At 53.3% G+C, this 20,164-nt stretch overlaps 2 protein-coding genes across 2 annotated transcripts; one reads left to right on the forward strand and one right to left on the reverse strand.

Moving 5' to 3' along the window:
• Window positions 1–797: 797 nt before the first annotated feature.
• Aebp1 (AE binding protein 1) lies at window positions 798–10,320 on the forward strand. Its single transcript, XM_051200625.1, has 21 exons — window positions 798–1,243; window positions 2,724–3,062; window positions 3,494–3,565; window positions 3,687–3,758; window positions 3,868–3,978; window positions 4,053–4,121; window positions 4,769–4,846; window positions 5,137–5,217; window positions 5,300–5,353; window positions 5,939–6,048; window positions 6,121–6,260; window positions 6,584–6,668; window positions 6,763–6,907; window positions 7,010–7,095; window positions 7,294–7,417; window positions 7,660–7,856; window positions 7,934–8,113; window positions 8,318–8,669; window positions 8,750–8,889; window positions 8,982–9,081; window positions 9,504–10,320. Exons 1-21 carry the CDS (start codon window positions 997–999, stop codon window positions 10,097–10,099), a joined length of 3,378 nt encoding a protein of 1,125 aa, XP_051056582.1. The 5' UTR covers window positions 798–996; the 3' UTR covers window positions 10,100–10,320.
• Window positions 10,321–10,410: 90 nt separating this feature from the next.
• On the reverse strand, window positions 10,411–14,900 carry Pold2 (DNA polymerase delta 2, accessory subunit). Its single transcript, XM_051200624.1, has 10 exons — window positions 14,641–14,900; window positions 13,063–13,184; window positions 12,766–12,889; window positions 12,355–12,469; window positions 12,065–12,263; window positions 11,760–11,840; window positions 11,472–11,629; window positions 11,122–11,249; window positions 10,767–10,868; window positions 10,411–10,640 (listed from the first exon to the last, which is right to left on the reverse strand). The coding sequence occupies exons 1-10, from the start codon at window positions 14,858–14,860 to the stop codon at window positions 10,480–10,482; spliced, it is 1,410 nt and encodes a 469-aa protein (XP_051056581.1). The 5' UTR covers window positions 14,861–14,900; the 3' UTR covers window positions 10,411–10,479.
• Between the last annotated feature and the right edge of the window lie 5,264 nt (window positions 14,901–20,164).

Genomic DNA, 20,164 nt, shown 5'->3' on the forward strand with positions numbered 1-20,164 from the left:
CTAGGCTTAGCTGGAATGGCTATTGGTGCCAAACAACATTTGTCTTCTGGAAGCCAATGGCACACACCGTGGAACTTCGACTGATGTATTCTAGGATGCTCTGAGGCTCTAGGTGCCCTCCGGGCCTGTGTGGTAGCCTAAGCTATCGTAAACAATTTGTTGTTGTTTTAACTGACTCCGGTTAGAGAAAGGAAAGAAATAACTATTTGTCCACATTGGAACCTGAGATCTGAGGTCTAAAGTGGGACTCCTATCTCCAGGACAGCTGCTGGGTTGCTGAAGGCAGCTTTTCATAGCCTCCTTTGAAAAAGTGAATCCCCACAAGGCTGTCTTTTCTGTTGCAGCAAGGGTTGACTCCAAAGACTTGGGATGTAGGTGGTAACCCCTCAAAAGTGACATCTGTATTTGCAAGCAGCAGGTGACTTTGAAGAACCAACTCCAGAGAGTGGGTTGCCAGTACCCTGGGGGTACTTTTTTACCCTCCCTCTCCTACTAAGCTGGAGGTCACAACAGGTAGAGCATAGGCCTCCTTAGACCCTGCACACCCTTTCCCCCCAAATTTCTACCCTGCTCTCCTCTCAGGCCTTCCTTCTCTGGGGCACCCTGCACCCTGACCCTCTAAGCGGGGCACAGATGCTGCTAGTAGTCGGGGATCCATGCTGCTCCGCCTCCCTCCCCCGCAGCCCCCGGTCCAAGGCCGGCTCCTCCTCCTCCCCCTCCGGAAACCCGAAGCCCCCGCCCTGGCCAGGCCGTCGCAAGCTCTCTGGAGGGCGGTCCGCCGCGTGAGAGCTAGCTAGCAGCGCCCAGCACCTCCAGAACCTCTCCCGGAGCCCCTTGTCCTCCCTGAATCTCCCTCTCCTACCCCTTTCTGGATACCCTCGACGCCCACGTTGCTCCTCAGGGTCCCTCACGCCCTTTCCCGCCCCCACGCGGGGCACCGCCCTGCCACCCAAGTCCCTGCTTGAGCCCACCCAGCTCCCTCGCGTGCCCAAAGCCATGGCTGCGGTGCGCACCGCACCTCTGTTCTGCGTCCTCCTGGCACTGCTAGCGCTGTGCCCCTGGGGTAGCCCACAGACGGTGCTGACCGACGATGAGATCGAGGAGTTCCTCGAAGGCTTCCTTTCGGAGTTGGAGACCCAGTCCCCGCCCAGGGAGGACGACGTGGAAGCCCAGCCACTTCCCGAGCCCACCCAGCGTGCCCGCAAAGCCAAGGCAGGGGACAAGCTTCGGACAGATGCAGAAGGTGAGTACATGGAGGCGTGGGTGGCCATGGCCTCAGGTCAGCATACAGGGGCTCTGGAGGGTCTGGCCACTTCCCATGCTGCCCAGTGAAGAATGGCTCTCCAGTGCAATACAAGGCAACACCGTGCCAGGCGGGAGTTTGGAGACCTGGAGTCCAGCACAGGGTGGCACTGGGGTTTGCGGTTCAAAGGTCCAGTTGTCCAAGGCTCACGAGGATGTTGGCTTGGGCCAGAGGGGGATTGTGTTTCGCCTCCCTGCGGTTCAAACTGGCCCTAGTTGGTTAGTGGCAAGCTTCTGCCTCCTCTCCTCCCACAGGAACACACAGGCTGGGGAGGGGGTGCGGAAGACCTCTGTTCTCCAAACTTCCAGGTGAAAAGTGGGCAGTCTGAGATACTCAGAACTAGCCGAGGTGATAGCATCACCAAGGCATGTAACCCAGAGCCTCTTATGTAACCAGTTGTCAATAAATCTTAGCTGTTTTTCATGGCCCGCTGGAGGGTGGCAGAGGATCTTGTGATCTCTCTCCCAGGAGACCGTAAGGCACCATTCATCATTCCTGAGGTCAGCAGCTCCTCCCCCTCCCCCCAGTGCTGTAGGTCTGTCCTGCTCTCCCCATCCCTTACCTCCCTGCACACTCTGCCTCTAGCAGTCAAGGCTTACCCGCATCTGCTACAAGTTTTGTAATTAATGTTTCCTTTTCAGCCAACAGCCATCCACTATTAAACTCTCTGCAGCATTTTGCAGCTGCTAGGGTATGGTAGGGTGGCCCCTGCTACCAGACTTCTCTGAGATGAGCTAGGAGCTATCTACCCCTCCCTCTGTCCTTGAAATGGTCCCCAGGGCCTTCTGTTGGTTCTAGCTTTCAACCTACCTTATACCTTCCTTTTAGACTTTGAGACCTACTGAGTGCCTGCCTTCCTCCCTTGATGCAGTGCTAGGGAACCAAACCCGGGCCTTGCACAGACCAGGGGACTGCTCAAGTATTGAACTACATACACCCTCAGTCTGACTTTAGAGTCTCTTTGAAGTTTGTCCTATCCCTGTTAGGAGGTTCTAGAAGTTTTCGGCTGAGTCATGCTCTTTAATTTGCCTGGCAGTTTGACGGGGGAGCCTTGCTCCTTCGGCATTTTCCAGTGCCTTCCGTGTCTGGCACATGTGCTCCAAGACTAAACAGATATTGAAAAAGTGGGTTGTGAGGGACCCCCATGGAAGTTTTGGCTTATGGAGATGTCACCCCAGACATTGCGCCGCATGCTCAGCCTTCAGAGCAGCTGAAAGTGGGTGCGGATTGCTCGAGATGTGCAGATAGGAAGCCGGGGCACAGATCTCATTCTACCACTTGAGCAAGTGGCTAACCTGTTCCCTGATGAATAGCAGGGGCTGATGGGTGCCCCACACCCAGGCTGTAGGCACCCTGAGGGACCACAAGGGCACACAGCGTGGGCTCTGGTTGTTTGAACCTACATCTTCATCCTTGGCAGCCCCAGAAAAGAGCAAAGACAGAGCGAAGAAAGGAAAGAAGGACAAAGGCCCCAAGGTTACAAAACAGCCCCTGGAGGGATCGACCAGGCCTCCCAAGAAAGGAAAGGAGAAGCCACCCAAAGCCACCAAGAAGCCTAAGGAGAAGCCACCCAAAGCCACCAAGAAGCCCAAGGAGAAGCCACCTAAAGCAACCAAGAAGCCCAAGGAGAAGCCACCTAAGGCCACTAAGAGGCCCTTGGCAGGAAAGAGACTCTCAACTGTAGCCCCCTTAGAAACGCTGGAGTGGCCATTACCCCCACCCTCCAACCCCAGCCCCAAGGAGCTACCACAGGAGAGAGGTTTGTAACAGGCTCCTTGGGGTTCTGACCTTTTTGAGGACATGGAGAAATGAGGAGAGATTCCTGGGACCCTAAGATAGGAAAGCTTTGAACCCTTATCATGAACTTGGTAGCTTTATCAGTAAGTTCTCTTAAGGCCGCCACTTGGGCAGGGAGAGAGCTTGGGAGGTTACAGGGGGAAAACCCTGCCCCTGGTCCCACTTGCTTCCCTCTGCTAGCATCTGCTTCATAGCAAGCTTTCCCCAACCCCCAGGGGGCAGTGTAGCGCTCTAGCCCCAGGGTAAACCAGCACAGTGGCTCACTTCCTTGGTGAGCTGTGACCTTAGGAGGGCACCCACGGGCCTGTGGGCTCTGAGGCACTGCTGCTTTAAGTTCTCAAGGTGGTTCCTGTAGGCACCTGTTTATCTGTTCCTGGGTCTTCTGTGTTATAGGAAGAACCTCCCCAAATACCTGGCAGGGTCAAGGAGAAGGGACTCAGGTAGAGGCCAAAGAGCACCAGCCAGGTGAGTAGATGTCATCCTCTTGGTCTTTGGGTAACCAGACACTCAGCCCTACTAGACTCAGGGGCCTTCCAGACTGGGCCTGGGTATGGTTGTCAGGAGGCCACTGGTATCTTCCCTTCAGAGCCAGAGGAGGAGACCGAGGCGCCCACACTGGACTACAATGACCAGATAGAGAGGGAGGATTATGAGGACTGTGAGTAGACTCCCCCTCAAGTATGGGCTAGAATCTGGCCTGAGCAAGCATTGGTGGTCCTACCTGAGGTCCACCCAGCATGGCTGCTTAGGATCTGCCTCCCCCTTAGTTGAATACATCCGGCGCCAGAAGCAACCCAGACCTACACCCAGCAGAAAGAAACTCTGGCCAGAGCGCCCTAAGGAGAAGGCTGAAGAGCCAGAAGAAAGGAAAGAAATTGGTAAGATGGGAGGCAGTAGAGGGGAATCGGGGTCAGGGGAGAGGCCCTAGTTTACCTCCACCTTACCCCCACAGATCCACCTCTGAAGCCCCTGCTGCCCCCTGACTATGGGGATGGCTACTTGATTCCCAACTATGACGACAGTGAGTATCTGGTATTCTGGAGACCAAGGGATGCAAGCGAGTGGACATCTGGGGCCAAGAGTGAAGTCAGGACATGGCTTTCTCTGCCTACCTTCCTGGCTCCCAACTTTGCTCTTGCCTCCAAAGGGGGTGTGCCTGGACTCACCCTCAGCCCTGTTACCCTATGTGGGCCTGTCCCTCCCTACCCTGGGCTCCAGCAGGCTTTAGGGCAGCTCACTGCACTTGCCTTCTCCAATGGCTGGACGGTTGCCCTCGGCATAGTCCTTTACCAGATTCCAGTGGAGCCCTCGGATCTCCTTTCTGGACTCTTTGACTTGCACTGGTCCTTACCATTTCCCTACCGTGTGTTACTGTTAATGCCTCCACCCCTTGGCCTCAGCCCATATCTCAAGGCCTGTCCCCTCCTGGCCACATGTGCTAGCTGCCACCCAGGCATATCTCTTGCCCTGGTACCACTCTTGTTCATCTTTGATTCTTACTTCCCATTGGCAGACCTTGCAACAGCCTTGCGACCTGAGCCTTGGCCTGTCCCCTACCTTCTTGCCTCCCTCCCCTATTGTTCAGGCTGCCTTATGGGCTCCCATGAAGTCGGAAGCCAAGGCCAGCACAGGGTCAGGGGCAGCTAAACCTTGCTTTCTCTCCTACAGTGGACTATTACTTCCCCCATCCTCCACCACAGAAGCCAGATGTTGGGCAAGAGGTGGACGAAGAAAAGGAGGAAATGAGTGAGTGAGACCAGCAGATGTCATAGCACGCCACCATCAGAGGCTGCTTGTGTCTGCTAGATGTGCCTCCAGCTCAGCCTGATTCTTATCTGCATGCTACAGGCTCAGCCTGACCCCTCCCCACACTCTCAGGTCAGCCTGACCCTCATGTATCCCCAGCTCAGCCTGAGCCCCATCACATGCCTCAGTTCAACCTGACACACCTCCCATGTGTCCCCAGCTCAGCCTGGCCTCCCCTACTCCAGGCCCAGGGCCAACCTGACTGGCCTCTCTTATCTTGCATGCCCCAGAGAAACCCAAAAAGGAGGGCAGTAGCCCAAAGGAGGAGACAGAGGACAAATGGGCTGCGGAGAAAAACAAGGACCACAAAGGTATGTGGCCAGTCCCCATGGGGCAACATTTGGCTTTTTGCTGCTGTAGACCCTTGGCTCCAGCCCCTCCCTTTGCTAACAGGGTCTCGGAAGGGCGAGGACCTGGAAGAGGAATGGGCTCCAGTGGAGAAAATCAGTGAGTAGGGCTAGGTGTAGGGTGATGATCCACTCAGACCCATACGCGGAACCAGATTTCTTGGTGCAGCTTTGACCCCCAGAAGCCCACCCAACCATAGGTTCTTATAGCGCGGGGAGAGCCCCATGAGCTGAAGACAGCCTTACTCAGGTGCACCTGTGCTCTGACCTGAGGTTGGCCTGCTTCGGGGGAGGTGGTGGGGTGGGATGGGGGCAGGGCCTTGGGGAGGGAGAGAGGGAGGTCTCTAGCTACCTTTATAGATTTCATTTTGAAGCCATTGTGCAAATGGCCTCATCTGGGTGAAGTCCCTGGGGAACCTGAGGTTTATCACAAGTGTTGGGTACCATCTGCTCATTCTTGGGATGGCAGCTAATGCAGGGGAAGCAGGCTTGGGTCACACTGGCTCCTGGCCCCATTTGTGTCCACTTGAGATGGTGGAACCTGCAGTCTTCAGAGCCACAAGCTACACAGCTGCCCTCTGACTGGCACACACGTGTAAGGGACATGGGCTGTAGGCCCGCTGACTCCCGATTAATAAAGGGAGGTTGAGTCTGTGAGTCGCTAGCTCAGGGTGTGCATCTGCAGAGTGCCCACCCATTGGGATGGAGTCACACCGAATTGAAGACAACCAGATCCGTGCCTCCTCCATGCTGCGCCACGGCCTGGGAGCTCAGCGGGGCCGGCTCAACATGCAGGTGGGTGAGTGGACGGTCCATCCTGCAGTGGGTGAGGACTCCCCTGCCCATGCTCAGCCTCCCTTTTAACAGGCTGGTGCTAATGAAGATGACTACTACGATGGGGCATGGTGTGCTGAGGACGAGTCACAGGCCCAGTGGATCGAGGTGGACACCAGAAGGACGACTCGGTTCACAGGCGTCATTACACAGGGCCGAGATTCCAGCATCCAGTATGTAAATGTTCTCTTAGGCAGTGGGCAGGGGCTCCCGCACAGCTCTGAGTCCTGTTTGGGACATTCCAGACAGCCCTTGACCTGAACTGGGAAGGCCAGAAAACTCTATGAGGGGCCAGTACCTGCCCCTCAGCCTTGGCTAGTCAGTCTGCATGTTCAGATGGACAGGCAAGCATTGCCACAGCCACTGCCCATGGCCAGACGCAGAATCTGGCTCCAGAGGTCCAGGCCATGCCCCACAGCCCTGCTGGCCCAGAAGTTGGTTTCAGGGCCTTGGAGGCTTGGATGAGAGAGTTTTGCCTACTTTGTCTGCTCCACAGTGACGACTTTGTGACTACCTTCTTCGTGGGCTTCAGCAATGACAGCCAGACCTGGGTGATGTACACCAATGGCTATGAGGAAATGGTGGGTGCTCAAATCTTCTGCTTTGCTCTCATTGTCTGGGCTAGGGTGGGCTCTTGGGAGAGCGGGCTACTACAGAGAGGCCCTGCTTCTCTAGACCTTCCATGGGAATGTGGACAAGGACACACCTGTGTTGAGTGAGCTCCCTGAGCCAGTTGTAGCCCGTTTCATCCGCATCTATCCACTCACCTGGAACGGTAGCCTGTGCATGCGCCTGGAGGTGCTAGGCTGCCCTGTGACCCGTGAGTGGACGGGGGTTGCCTGTGGCTTCAGATGGCTGCGTGTGATTTGGGTGTGGAGCAAAGGGCAGCTGATTCAGGCCTTGTATACTTGTTCTTTTGCAGCTGTCCACAGCTTCTATGCACAGAATGAGGTGGTAATCACTGACAACCTGGACTTCCGGCACCACAGTTATAAGGATATGCGCCAGGTTAGGAGCCTGATGGGCCCTGTGCTCGGGGACCAGAGAGCTTATACTCAGCTACTACTATTCCAAAGGCATAGTCTCCCTTCAAGGAATGTTGGCCACCTCTTGCCCTAGGGAAGGAACTAGTACCTGGGGCCTTCCCATAGAACCCACCAGGGGAGCAGGAGGATGCTCAGTGACGCCGTATCTCCTCCCTGCCAGCTGATGAAGGTGGTGAATGAAGAGTGCCCCACAATTACCCGCACATACAGCCTGGGCAAGAGTTCACGGGGGCTCAAGATCTATGCGATGGAGATCTCGGACAACCCTGGGGATCATGAGCTGGGTGAGGGCCTGGGGATATTGTTTTGCCAGTGCCTAGGGTTCCAGGGTCCCTGCACTACCTCCCTCCCGCTGGGCCTGTACAGTGGATATACAGCATTCGCCATCCCCTCCCTGGCCTGCAGACTCCAGGGGACCCAGGCCTGCCTTGCTGAGCACCATAAGCAGCGTCAGCTGCCCCCAAACTTTTTAGGCATATCTGGGCCTTGCTAGGCTAGGCGCTTGCTATGGCTCCTGTCTTTGTAGGGGAGCCTGAGTTCCGCTATACAGCTGGGATCCATGGCAATGAGGTGCTAGGCCGAGAGCTCCTGTTACTGCTCATGCAGTACCTGTGCCGCGAGTACCGTGACGGGAACCCCAGAGTGCGCAGCCTGGTACAGGACACGCGGATCCACCTGGTGCCTTCACTGAACCCTGATGGCTACGAGGTGGCCGCGCAGATGGTGGGTTGTGGAGCTAGCAGTGGGTGGGTAGAGAATGGAGGCTTCCTACTCCATAGTCACCTACGTTTTCCTTGTAGGGCTCAGAGTTTGGGAACTGGGCACTGGGGCTGTGGACTGAGGAGGGCTTTGACATCTTTGAGGACTTCCCAGACCTCAACTCTGTGCTCTGGGCAGCTGAGGAGAAGAAATGGGTCCCCTATAGGGTCCCCAACAATAACCTGCCAATCCCTGAACGCTACCTGTCCCCAGATGCCACGGTGAGGAGCGGGTCCTGGCATGCTGAGTGGTGGCAGCCGGGGCGAGGGGAAGGTTGCTGACAGCGAGTTGAGGTGTTGGCATTGAGAGCCTGGAGGGCAAGAGGAAGAAATCTAAGGGACATGGATAGGATGTGGGAAGTATATCACTAGTGTGGGGCCCCACAGATGGGAGAGGACATGGCTTCTTATGCCACATGTCCCTAGGTATCCACAGAAGTCCGGGCCATCATTGCCTGGATGGAGAAGAACCCCTTCGTGCTGGGTGCAAATCTGAATGGCGGTGAGAGGCTTGTGTCTTACCCTTATGACATGGCTCGGGCACCTAGCCAGGAGCAGCTGTTGGCAGCAGCAATGGCAGCTGCCCGTGGAGAAGATGATGATGAGGCATCAGAAGCCCAGGAGACTCCAGATCATGCTATTTTCCGCTGGCTGGCCATCTCTTTTGCCTCTGCCCATCTCACCATGACTGAGCCCTACCGGGGAGGGTGCCAGGCCCAGGACTACACCAGCGGCATGGGCATTGTCAATGGGGCCAAGTGGAATCCTCGGTCTGGGAGTAAGTCAGCTTGGGAAGAGCTTGGGAAAGGCATGTGACCTGGGGAGGGAATGACCGCCGGTCTGTTTTTGTCTGTCTAGCTATCAATGACTTTAGCTACCTGCATACTAACTGCCTGGAGCTCTCTATTTACCTGGGCTGTGACAAGTTCCCTCATGAGAGTGAGCTGCCCCGTGAGTGGGAAAACAACAAGGAGGCACTGCTTACCTTCATGGAGCAGGTGGGACAGCCTGGGCTACACAGGAGCAGGGCGAAGCTTGGGAGGAGCGCGGACATGGAATCTTGATGCGGGCCCACACCTCCCTTTTGCAGGTGCACCGTGGCATTAAGGGTGTGGTGACAGATGAAGAAGGCATTCCCATTGCCAATGCTACCATCTCAGTGAATGGCATCAACCATGGTGTTAAGACAGGTATTCTGCATGTATCCACACCCCATTTTTTTTTTTTTTTTTTTTGAAGGGTCTTGACATGTACTTCTGGTTGGCTTAGAACTTCTGTATAGCCCCAGGCTGGCCTTGGATTCACAGCCCTGCCTAGAGTACTGAGATTACAGAGCTAGTATCATGAAACCTGGCTCATGTGTACAGCTTTGTCTTCCCAGGTGGGACTCACCTTGCTCTCCCAAAGTAGTAGCAAGTCTCCCCAAGTAACAAGGCAAACCTGGTTTGTATAGCAAATCTCTGGTCCCTTGAACCTTGCCAGAGATGTTAGGCCTGCCCAGGGCTTGGGAGGGCGGCTCCCGGGGAGATCTCTGAGGACTGGGCCTGGGGGAATCTTGAGAAGTCAGAGCTGGGGAGGCCCTGGGACAATTGGGCCTATCTTCTTTATACAGCAAGTGGAGGTGACTATTGGCGCATCCTCAACCCGGGTGAGTACCGTGTGACAGCCCATGCAGAGGGCTACACCTCAAGCGCCAAGACCTGCAACGTGGACTATGATATTGGGGCCACCCAGTGCAACTTCATCTTGGCTCGCTCCAACTGGAAGCGTATTCGGGAGATCTTGGCTATGAACGGGAACCGGCCCATTCTCCGCATCGACCCCTCACGACCCATGACCCCCCAGCAGCGGCGCATGCAGCAGCGCCGCCTACAGTACCGGCTCCGGATGAGGGAACAGATGAGGCTGCGCCGCCTCAATGCTACCGCAGGCTCTGCCACAAGCCCCACCCCTTCCCCTACTCCTCCTCCTCCCCCCACACCAGGCATTACCAGGAGGCCCTGGGAAATTCTGCCTACAACCACTACAGGCTGGGAGGAGTCAGAAACTGAGACCTACACAGAAATAGTGACAGAGTTTGGGACAGAGTATGGAACTGAGCTGGAGGAGGAGGAAATGGAAGAGGAGGAGGAAGAGGAGATGGTCACAGGCCCAACATTTCCATTCACAACCGTGGAGACGTATACCGTGAACTTTGGGGATTTCTAAAACCCGGATCCCAACACCCTGGCCCAATTCAAACTAAGACAGCACTTCCCAAGCCTGTGCTGGCTGACATAGCCATCAGAGGCCCCGCCCTCCCTAGTATGGGACATCGAGGTCACCAGGACTCCAAAGCCAGAGTCTATGAGAGTTCCAGTCCTACCTGCCAGCCTTTGGGGAGAGACAGGCAAGGGAGCCAGTCACACCAATAAAACAAGCTCATGGCACCACCTGTACTGTTCTGCCCAGCAGGAGGAGGCTGGCTTGCTGGGGGCCCTCCCGACAGTCCCATCCCACACATGCCCAGATGCTCAAGGTTCAGACCTGTAAAAATTCATGTTTTATTTACAGGGCTCACATGGCAAGGGTGGACGGCCCAGCTGCCATCAGGGACCCAGCCCCAGGTCTCCCAGGTCGTCATGTTCTGCTCCAAAGCCTGCAAAGCTGATGGGCTGGCAGGCCAGGCTGCGCAGGTTCACCAGGCAGGCAGTCTGTGTGGCACTAAAGTCAGGAACGGCTACCAACAGTACCACCTGGTCCTCAGGCCCTGCAAGACAATCAGATGGGGCCCACTTTAGGTTCTGGGTAGGATCTGCCTTACAGGCAAGTACCCCGGAGAGGCAAAACTGTTCCCGATGACTCAGGCCTAGAGGCCCCCGATGATAAGACTTACCTCTGATGATTTTGGAGCCAAAGCTGGGGGTGTTGCCACAGAAGTAGACATGGGGGCACTCCAGGAAGATGAACGGGTCGGTTTTGTAGAAGGGGTAACACCCTGGAGAAAGGCCTGCTCTTGAGCTGTCCCACCAAAGTGTCCCCCCTTCTCACTGAATGCAACAGCACCCCAAATGGCAAAAGTGCCCTGTTGTCACATGGCCCAGTGGTGCCAGGGGCTATATGCCTCTAGTCTGTAACTGTACAGGCCCTGGCCGTGGACAGAAGGGTGATTCCACAGTGGCTTCCAGAACAGCATCTCTGAATACGAGGCTATGCTGGGAATGCACCCCAAAGTGTAACCAAGCAGATACCTAGGGTGTCCGGCGCTGTGGGGCTGATGTGACGGACCCGCAGGGTCCACTCTAGGATCTCTAAGTGGTCTTCCATGCTGCTGTACCGGAAGATATCACTCACGTTCTGTCCAGACGTCCCCAGGAACCTGAAAGGGAAAGGAAGGATCGTTTGACTGGCGGGGGGGAGAGAGGGGGGGACGGGGACGGGACGGGGGACTGCCACCCAGCCACAAAGGCTATCTCAGCTCCTACCCAATGGCCTCATGGGGGTGCTCAAACGAACCTTGCAGGGTAGACAATGCCAGGAGGGCCTTCTGCATCCCCTCCCAGACTTACTTAGTCCCCATGTCACGTGCCATGCAGACTACCTTACTCCATCAATGGTGGCTTGGTACGGGTTGGTGACCAGCTGCAGTGTGGCATAGGCAGTGGCCAGCGGGAACATGCAGGGGTGCAGAGGCTGCTGTGGGAGTGTATAGTTGGTTGGATCAAATTCACCTGGCATCACATCCACAGGTACCGAGGCCTGGAGGGCACAAGGCAGGGAGAGCTCGTAGGCCCCACCCCTACTCTGCCCACCCTACCTTCTCATCCCCATCCACCAGCAGCTTCAGCAGCTGGATTTCCATAGCCCTGCCGGTCCCTAAGAAGCTCACACTCAGCTGCAGTAGGATCTCATCCAGCATTTTGACTGCCTCCACGCTGGCTGCCTGGGTTTTCTTGGTGAGGTACTTGGCCTGGAAGAGACCCAGGATGTGGTTGGGCCCTCAGTGAGGCTCTGAGAAAGGGAGAGGCCAGCAGCAGGTATGTCTACCTGCTGAAGGGTAGATGGCTGGCTGTACAGGCCCTGAACTGCACCCTGGCCTCCACACCTGCAGGGGGTTGGGCCTTACGGAGACAGCTCCGGAACAGGCCCAGTCAGGTTAACGGGCCAGGCAGAGTAGCTAGGCGGACTCCGTACCTTGTTGATAGAATCTCTGCTCTGGGTATTGTGGCTGAGAAGGTTGCCTGCAAGGATGACTCGAGAGACATGGGCAGCACTACACTGTTCTCCTTCGTCCCCGAGCTGTCCTGTCACCACATCCACCAGCAGCTGGGTGCCCAGGAGGCTCTCACCGCCACCTCCGCCCAGGCCCAGCCCGGACACCAGCAACACAAACCTGCAGGAGATGGTGAGGTCTTGCAGGTTGCTGTTAAGAGGAGGCGATCGCTCCCAACAGAGACACTGGGATAACTGCATGGGCTCCTCACCTGTCTGTGTCAAGTGGGGGTACAGGCTTCTGTGGAGCCAAATCAGCAAAGCAGTGGTCCTCAACCTGAAACCTGCCATCATCTCTCACGGAGCCAAACACAGCCAAGACCGTTCCTGAGGGAAGGTGACGTCAGAACCCCAGGTAGCCTTTGGGGGTTTCCTACCTCCTGGCTACCCTGTCAGATACTCCGGTGAAGCCTCGATTAACTGTCTACTTCTCAGGCCCACTACTCTTGCACGGAGACGGGAAGATTCATCTCTCAGACAAGCAGCCTCTGACCACGTGAACCTCTACCTACTTCCCAAGACTCGGGTGCAGCAGCCTTTACTGCACGGGCGTCCACACACACTCTTGCCCACAGCCACCCTCCTTTCAGGGTCCCAACCCACCACTCCCCCTGGGCTCCCACCTGTGACCAACTTCGACACATCGATGGTGCCCTTCAGTTTGATACGTTGCAATTCATCTTCTAAGACCAGCTCATCATCTGGGTGGATGTATTTGCTCCGAGGCGGCTGGGGGATCAGGTTGTGCTGGGAGGCAGATGGAAGAAGGCAGTCTCAGAGCCCAGGTTGCCATAGCTCCTGGTTATTGAGTGGCATCACAAGCCCTGCTTGCCTGGATTGTCTTTCTTACCCCCTAGAGACAGAGGCCCAGCCTCAATCCACCAGGACAAGGTTGGCACATCAAGGGTGATAGGGCTCACCTCTTCGCTGATCTCCCGCAGGATGGAGGGCTGGAGTGGCATGGCTTTGAATAGTGTGCCCACCACACAGCACTGTTCCCCAGGCTGCAGCTCACATAACTTCTTCACTACGACTCCACTGCCTGGGTGTGAGGGCACAGAGTCAGACTATGAAATCCCACCCTGATGACACCCTCAGAGGACCCACAGGACACTTACTGGGGCTCACAGGGCAGCTGCTCTCCTGTCCTTTGCGAACAGAGACAGCATGTTAAGCGAAGGATCCCTGGACCTCAATATGATGGTGAAGGGGTCCACCAGAGGGGAAAGGGCTTGTGGGTAGAGTTGGGACCTTGATGCCAAACTTCTACAGAGGGAGAGGGAAGGCCAGGGCAAGGCCATGTGAGGACAGGGAAGAGACTGGAGTGCTACATGCACAATCCCAGGGACTCCTGGAGATACCAGAAACTGGAAGAATCTACTCTATAGCCTCTAGAAAGAACTGGCCCTGCTGAAACCCAATTTCAGACTTTAAGCCTTCAGAACAATGGGAGAATAATTGCTGTCCTAAGCCCCGTTTACAACACTTCATTATCATGGCCACAAGAAGCAACTGTGAAACATATTACCTACATCTCAGTCACATGCTATGTCCTGACAACTACCATGTCCTAAGACTTCTGATTCTTTTTTTCAAGACAGTGTCTCACTACATAGTTCTGGCTGTCCTCAAACTCGCTCTGCAGACCAGGTTGGTTTCAAACTCACAAAGATCTACCTGCCTCTGCTTGCCAAGTACTCCCATACCCAACTAAGACTTTGTATTCTTAAGTGGCAGCCCCTGCTCTACCCAATGCTTCATCCTCTGAAAATATACCTTAAATTTCCCACTTCATGTCCCCTCCACCTTGGTCCATTTTATTCCCTGTGGAGTCAGCAGCCTTGTTCATTCAATGCTACCAGGAGGCAAACCAGAACACATGTGAAGGCCCCTTATGCTCAGCAGGAAAGATGTGGAAAGCCAAGCTGGGCAGGAAGAAGAAATGCAAGTTCCAGAAAGTTCCAGGGATTCATCAGCACAGACCTAACCCTAGAGCAAATTGCTGAGGAGGCAGGGTCAAATGGAGGCTCGGCCAGAACCATACTCATGCTCTGGAGCAGCCAAGAACATTCCACAGAGCTCCACCCAGAGGAGCAGATTCCACAGAAGGAAGGGGAGTCTAGCACCACACAGAAGTATCAGATGCTAACAGAAACAACAGATTGCAAATCCCCACCTATGGCTCTGCCTTGGTTTGGGTGTGGTCTATCCCTCAAAAACCAAGGCTTTTGGTGCCCAACCTACCATGATGAGGGGCCTGCTTTCTAGCTAGGGTGGGCAAAGAGTGCCTAGTTTGCATTGAGGATAGAAAATAGCTGCCCTCACTGCCAGAACTCAGTTCTTACCTCAGACCAGCCTCTGAGCCAAACCTAACTTTAACCCCACAGGTTGCTTTAACCCTCCTTACTAACTTAAGAAGCAACAGAGAGCTAATGAGACTAAGTTTCCATGGTAACTGGAAAGTGTTAACAGGTTAGAACAGTATACCCCAAGCTTACCCCAGTGCTGCTGGGCCCGGCTCACCAGGAAGGGTCTCATCTGGATAAGGCGGGTGGCATAAATGTGAGCATACTGTCGGCTAAAGCTGCGCTCTCCCAGTCGAAAGGGCTGTGAGGAGTTGGTGTAAGTTGCGACAGGCACCCGGGCAAAGGTGGCATTGCTGGCCGATGGTGGGGAAAGCAGGGTGTGAGCCCTCTGTGCAGCCTGCTCTGAAAACATCCCAGTGCTCCTGGCTGTCCAGGCAGCGGTGTCCAGGCTAAGGAGCGTCACTGTAAAGACATGAAGTCATCCCTGCAACTGCTGTTTGAACCCACAGCAACAGCTCCCCTGGTGTGTCAACCAAGCTGCCCACGCTGCATCCGATGGACACTGAGATGTGTCTGGAGATGGCCCCCTGTAGCCTTCATCAGATGGAACCTGGAACTCCCTCCAAACCCTGTGCATCTCCTCCATACTTCTACCCAGTTACCAGGGTCTCAAATTCAGCATACCCTCTCACAGAGAATTATTGATCTGCCTTCACTCACTTTCCTGGAAACTACTCTACTTCTGGGGATGCTGCCAGGCATCATCAAAGAAGCTCACCACAATATAATCTGGCTTACACTTCCACAGCACAGTCCATCACAGAGGGAGGTCAGGACAGAAACTCAAACAGAGCAGGAGCCTGGAGTCAGGAGCTGATGCAGAAGCCATGGAGAGATGCTGTTTACTAACTTGCTCCTCATGGCTTACTCAGCCTTTTTTTTTTTTTTTTTTTTTTTTTTTTTTCCAAGTTTTATTTTATATGCATTGGTGTTTTGCCTGCATGCATGTCTGTCTGAGGATGCCATGTGGGTGCTGGGAATTGAACCTGGGTCCTATGGAAGAACAGCCAGTGATCTTAACTATTGAGTGCTAGCCTACCATAATGCCATTAGTGATAAAAATAAAACATTAAGCTGTTCCTGCTCTGCTAAAGACTCTCCAGTGGCTGCTATTTCAGTAAATAAAGCCCCAAGTTCTTACCACTACTTGTAAAAATCAGCTCTGGGCCTGACTGCCCCCCCCACCTGTTTCTCCTTCCTAGTATCTCGTTCACGGGGGGTGGGGTGGGGGGGTGGGGGGTAGTGGACTCCAGCAGAGGCCTGTTTACTCTCAGTTGCTCTTCCCCTCGAAGTCTTTCCTCAAAACTCACCTCCCCACACCTAATTCACTACATCCGCCTCCACTCCAATTGTTTGCATCCAGGGAGGCAGGTTTTTGTTTTCTTCGTGGAGGTATTGCACAAGTGTCCCACAACGAGTCCAGTTAAGATGTGCTCGGGAGAGCACGGAAGATTTCAGTAAATAGTATCGACTGCTTAAACATATTTTTCATGCGTAGGTTAAATGACAACAGTCTGAATGTAGTAATGTAAGTTTTGAACACAGCCTCCTTTTCATTTTACTATTTTGGTACAGCAATTCTGGCTGGCTCTGCTTTCTTTAATGCACAGCTCTGGCTTAGGAAGCGGACTCAACCAATTTGCCAAAAGGGCGCATGTGAACTCAATGTAAACCGAACACGCAGTTGGGGGCAGCGGCCCACACCGTGCCCGCAGCCAGACACGACCTACGACCCGCCCCGCAGCAGACGCCCCCAGCTCGGGCCCACGCAGCAGTCCGAAGCACCATCGAGACCCCAGCCCGTGGCCCCAGGAGCCCCCAGCCGGGCCCAGCAACCACCCGCTCAGCAGCACACTCACCGCGCCGCGCCGCGCCGCATCCCGCCAATCTCCGCGCGCCCATCCCGCCCATCGGCGCATCCGGCCAATCGCCTCCCGCCCAGCCCCGCCCATCCCGCACGCCTCATCCGGCCAATCCCGTGTGATCCGCCTCTGGAGGCCCAGGGACCGCGAAGCCACGCCTCCGGTTGCCCCGACAACTAGCCTCCCCTGACCCGCAGTAGGCTTCCTGCGCATGCGTGTGATTGCTGCTAGGCCACTCCGACTCATGCTGCACTTACCTGGCTCTGGGAGCCTGGTGGCTCCTGGGTGAATGAAGCTTTTTCTCCCACTCTCTCTCCTGCGCTGTGTTTCTCGCTTCAGCTTCAGGCCTGTTATAACAGAGCAGCTCATACTAATCTGTGCAAGCTAGCCACTCTTCTGAATTCTCAGGCCTTATAGCACCTACTTCTCAGATTCCCTTTGAAGCATGAGCTAGTTTCCCATCTCACAGGCAGGAAAACTAAGGCAAAGAAGAATAACCCAGCTAGTGAGCAAAATCTGGGATTCACACTGATATCCCCTGGTTTTGTTTTTTAGTGGCTTTTAAAAAAATGTAATTGTGCAAATGCATGTGTGTCTGTGTAAGGGTATGTGCACTTGCCTCAGAGGAGTGGAGAAGAGAGCATAGGATCCCTTGGAGCTGGAGTTCCAGGTGTTGTGAGCTACTCAACGGTGAGTGCTGGAGCCCAGAGCCAGCACTTGGAAGAGTCACTGCTCTTGACTGAGCCCTTTCCCCGGCCTCTTGTTTCTGCTTTAATAATGACTTTAATATTTTGGCTTTTAATATTTGACTCAAATACTCTTTCCTATGTAAGTTGGGGTGAGTGTGGGGTATTGGCTGCTGTTTCAGGTTGTCTGGCATTTTCAAATATTGTGTTGAAACTTTTTTTTCCTTTTTGAGACAGGGTTTTTCTGTAGTTATGGGTGCTGCCCTAGAATTCACTTTGTAGACCAAGCTGGCCTCGAACTCACAGAGTTCTGCCTGTCTTTGCCTCCAGAGTGCTGGGATTAAAGGCATGTGCCACCACTGCCCAGTGAAACATTCTTGTATTCCAGGGACAAACTCCATTTGATGGACATAGAAACTACTGAGTGGAATTAGAAATGAGAGTTAAACTGGGTGGTGGTGCCTCACGACTTTAATCTCAGCACGGGGGAGGCAGAGGCTGGAGGATCTCTGTGAGTTCGAGGCCAGCCTGGTCTACGGAGTGAATTCCAGGACAGCAAGGGAAATACAGAGAAACCCTGTCTTGAAAAAACCAAAACAAAAAAACCCAACAAAGCAAAGCAAAACCAGAGTTACAGTAACACTAAGCTTTCTAACTGCTTGTCTACCTCTACTGCAGGTGCTTATTTGGTTTTTAGTTGCTGTCTAACAATATTGATTTCAGTCCACAGAACTCTTGAGTATTTCTTACAGTAAATGTCTACTGGTAATGAATCTATCAAATTCTATCTGTGAATGTCTTTATTTCTACTTTTTCTTGAGACAGGCCTCATATCCCAGTCTGGCATAGCACTCATGGTGTAGCCAAGCAGGACCTTAAACTCCCAATCTTTCTGCCCACAGCTGGGTGCTGGCAGACCCAGCTGGCATGTGCCTCTGCCGCCACCCTGAGTTTTGTGCGGTGCTGGAGATTGAACCCAGGCCTTGATGCATGCCAAGCAAATGCTCTACCAGCTGAACTACATTCCTCGCCCTTGCTTTCACTCTTGTTTGTGTTTATTTTGAGTCAGGTATCTTGCTATGTGTTCCAGCTAGTCTGCAATTGTTAGCTTCTGCCTCCTGGGCGCTAGGATTACAGGTGTTCTAGTTAGGTTTCTATTGCTGTGATAGACATAACCAAAAGCAACTTGGGGAAAAAAAGCTTTATTTAATCTTATAGAAAAGTCAGTTCACATTGATGGTGTTCCCACATCTGGGAGGATCTGTTCACTTTACTATTTTTATGTTTCTTAGGTTTTTTTCTTCAAATATATATATATATATATATATATATGTTTGCCTGCATGTATGTCTGAGCACCATGTGCATGCAGTGCCCTCTGTGGCCAGAAGAGGGCACAGGAGCCCCTGGAACTGGAGTTTCAGACAGTTGTAAAACTGCCATGTGGGTGCTGGGACTGAACCCAGGCCTCTGTAAGAGCAGCAAATATTTTTAATTGCTGAGCCATCTCTCCAGCTCTCTATTCTTTACATTTAATAAATTTATCTCATTTTCACTTTTGCTATTCTTATTGTCCCTGCTCAAATTACCTTTAAATCTGAGTCTACTAAAGGTTTCATTTTAGTTGCATTTTTCAGCTTCAGAACATTTTTGCTATCTAAAATGTAGTTTAAAAGTTTCCTTTTGGTCTATACCCCCATTTGATTGTACTGTATGCATTTACTTGACCGTATGCATCCTCATTTAGCTCATCTAATCATCAGTAATGGAGTTGCTTCAAAGAATTTGTCTATCAAGTCAGTCATTTGGCCTTTCTGTAGAGTGTCTTTCTACTCCCTTACCTCATGATCCCTGAACTTTTCTGGTATGAATTTTATTGATTTTCCCCCCCTTCTGAATGGTTCACACTGTCCTGTTTCTTTTATATTATGTTTTGGGGGCAGAGGTTCACCTATAAGTGTCATTATACTTTGTAATTTTTTTTTCTTTTTGAAACAAGGTCTCCTACATAGCCCTGACTTTCCTGGAGACCAGGCTGGCCTTGAACCCACAGAGATCCACCTGCCTCTGCCTCCTGAGTGCTGGGATAAAGGCGTGCGCCACCCCATTGCTGTTCATGTTTCTTGTGCGCTTCTTTCCCATCCTCCCTGTCCCTTCTTTCTGGTCTCCTTTCTACTTTCCCTCTGAATGTCCTCCCAGTGTTTTCATGCCAGGCATATTACATTATCCTCCTCCCTCCGCCCTCACCCCTCTCTGGTATATAAAAACTGTACATTTGTACCCCACACTTAGGAACTGTAGAGATCAGGGCTGGGGTGTTCTTGCTGATCCTGCAGATGACTCAGATTTGGCTCCCAGCACCCACTGGCAGCTCACAACCATCTTCCTTTAACTCACTCCCTTAGCTATGGAACATTGGACTCTCAATGTCGAGATAACTCATACAGACCAGAAGGTCCCTAAAAGGCTTGGTCCCCAAGGCGGTGCAGGTGGAGGCCTTGGGGAACCTTTAAGAGGAAGAAATGCCCCTGGCCTTTCTCTCCCTTTCTTCTCACCCCTTGGCCGTGGGGTGAGCTCGGCTCCATTTTATATTTCTGCCGTGGTCTAAAAGCAACAGGGCCCACTGGTTATGAGCCTGCACTTCTGACACCAAAACTCAAAATAAACTTTCTTTCTCTTCTCTTCCTCTCTTCCCTCACTGTGTTGCTAAGGCTAGCCCCCAAGACCCAGGCTCAAGCAATTTTTTTTTTTTTTTTTTGCCTCATCTTCTGAAGTATCAAAGACTATAAGTGTGTAGCTTTGTTCCTGAGTAAGCCTTTTTGTAAACTGATTGCTCAGGTGTTGTTACTGTGATGGAAAACTGACTGAGGAATACAGGCTTGGTGTGTGAGTAGAAGAGCCATTGGGATAGGCAGTGCCCTGGTGTTCTATTGCTGTGAGAAGACATCATGACCAAAGCATTTAATTGGAGGCTTGCTTACAGTTTCAGAGAGTCGGTCCATTTCCACCATGGCAGCAGGCATGTCCTGGAGAAGTAGCTGAGAGCTACATATGGCCCACAAGCAGAGGCAGAGAGACTGGGCCTGGTGTGGGCTTTTGAAATCTCAGA

Source organism: Phodopus roborovskii, unplaced genomic scaffold, assembly GCF_943737965.1.
Source record: "Phodopus roborovskii unplaced genomic scaffold, PHOROB, whole genome shotgun sequence".
Classification (NCBI taxonomy): domain Eukaryota; kingdom Metazoa; phylum Chordata; class Mammalia; order Rodentia; family Cricetidae; genus Phodopus; species Phodopus roborovskii.

What these genes read in the sequence shown, in the direction of transcription:
- Aebp1 (XM_051200625.1), top strand. Translation starts at nt 997, where the DNA reads ATGGCTGCGGTGCGCACCGCACCTCTGTTCTGCGTCCTCCTGGCACTG. An exon ending in GGCCAAAGAGCACCAGCCAG is followed by an intron (nt 3,566 to 3,686) that starts GTGAGTAGATGT and finishes TCTTCCCTTCAG; the next exon opens with AGCCAGAGGAGGAGACCGAG. An exon ending in GGCCGAGATTCCAGCATCCA is followed by an intron (nt 6,261 to 6,583) that starts GTATGTAAATGT and finishes TCTGCTCCACAG; the next exon opens with TGACGACTTTGTGACTACCT.
- Pold2 (XM_051200624.1), bottom strand. Translation starts at nt 14,860, where the DNA reads ATGTTTTCAGAGCAGGCTGCACAGAGGGCTCACACCCTGCTTTCCCCA. An exon ending in CCGGGCCCAGCAGCACTGGG is followed by an intron (nt 13,185 to 14,640) that starts GTAAGCTTGGGG and finishes CCTCACACCCAG; the next exon opens with GCAGTGGAGTCGTAGTGAAG. An exon ending in AGATCCTACTGCAGCTGAGT is followed by an intron (nt 11,630 to 11,759) that starts GTGAGCTTCTTA and finishes TGTGCCCTCCAG; the next exon opens with GCCTCGGTACCTGTGGATGT.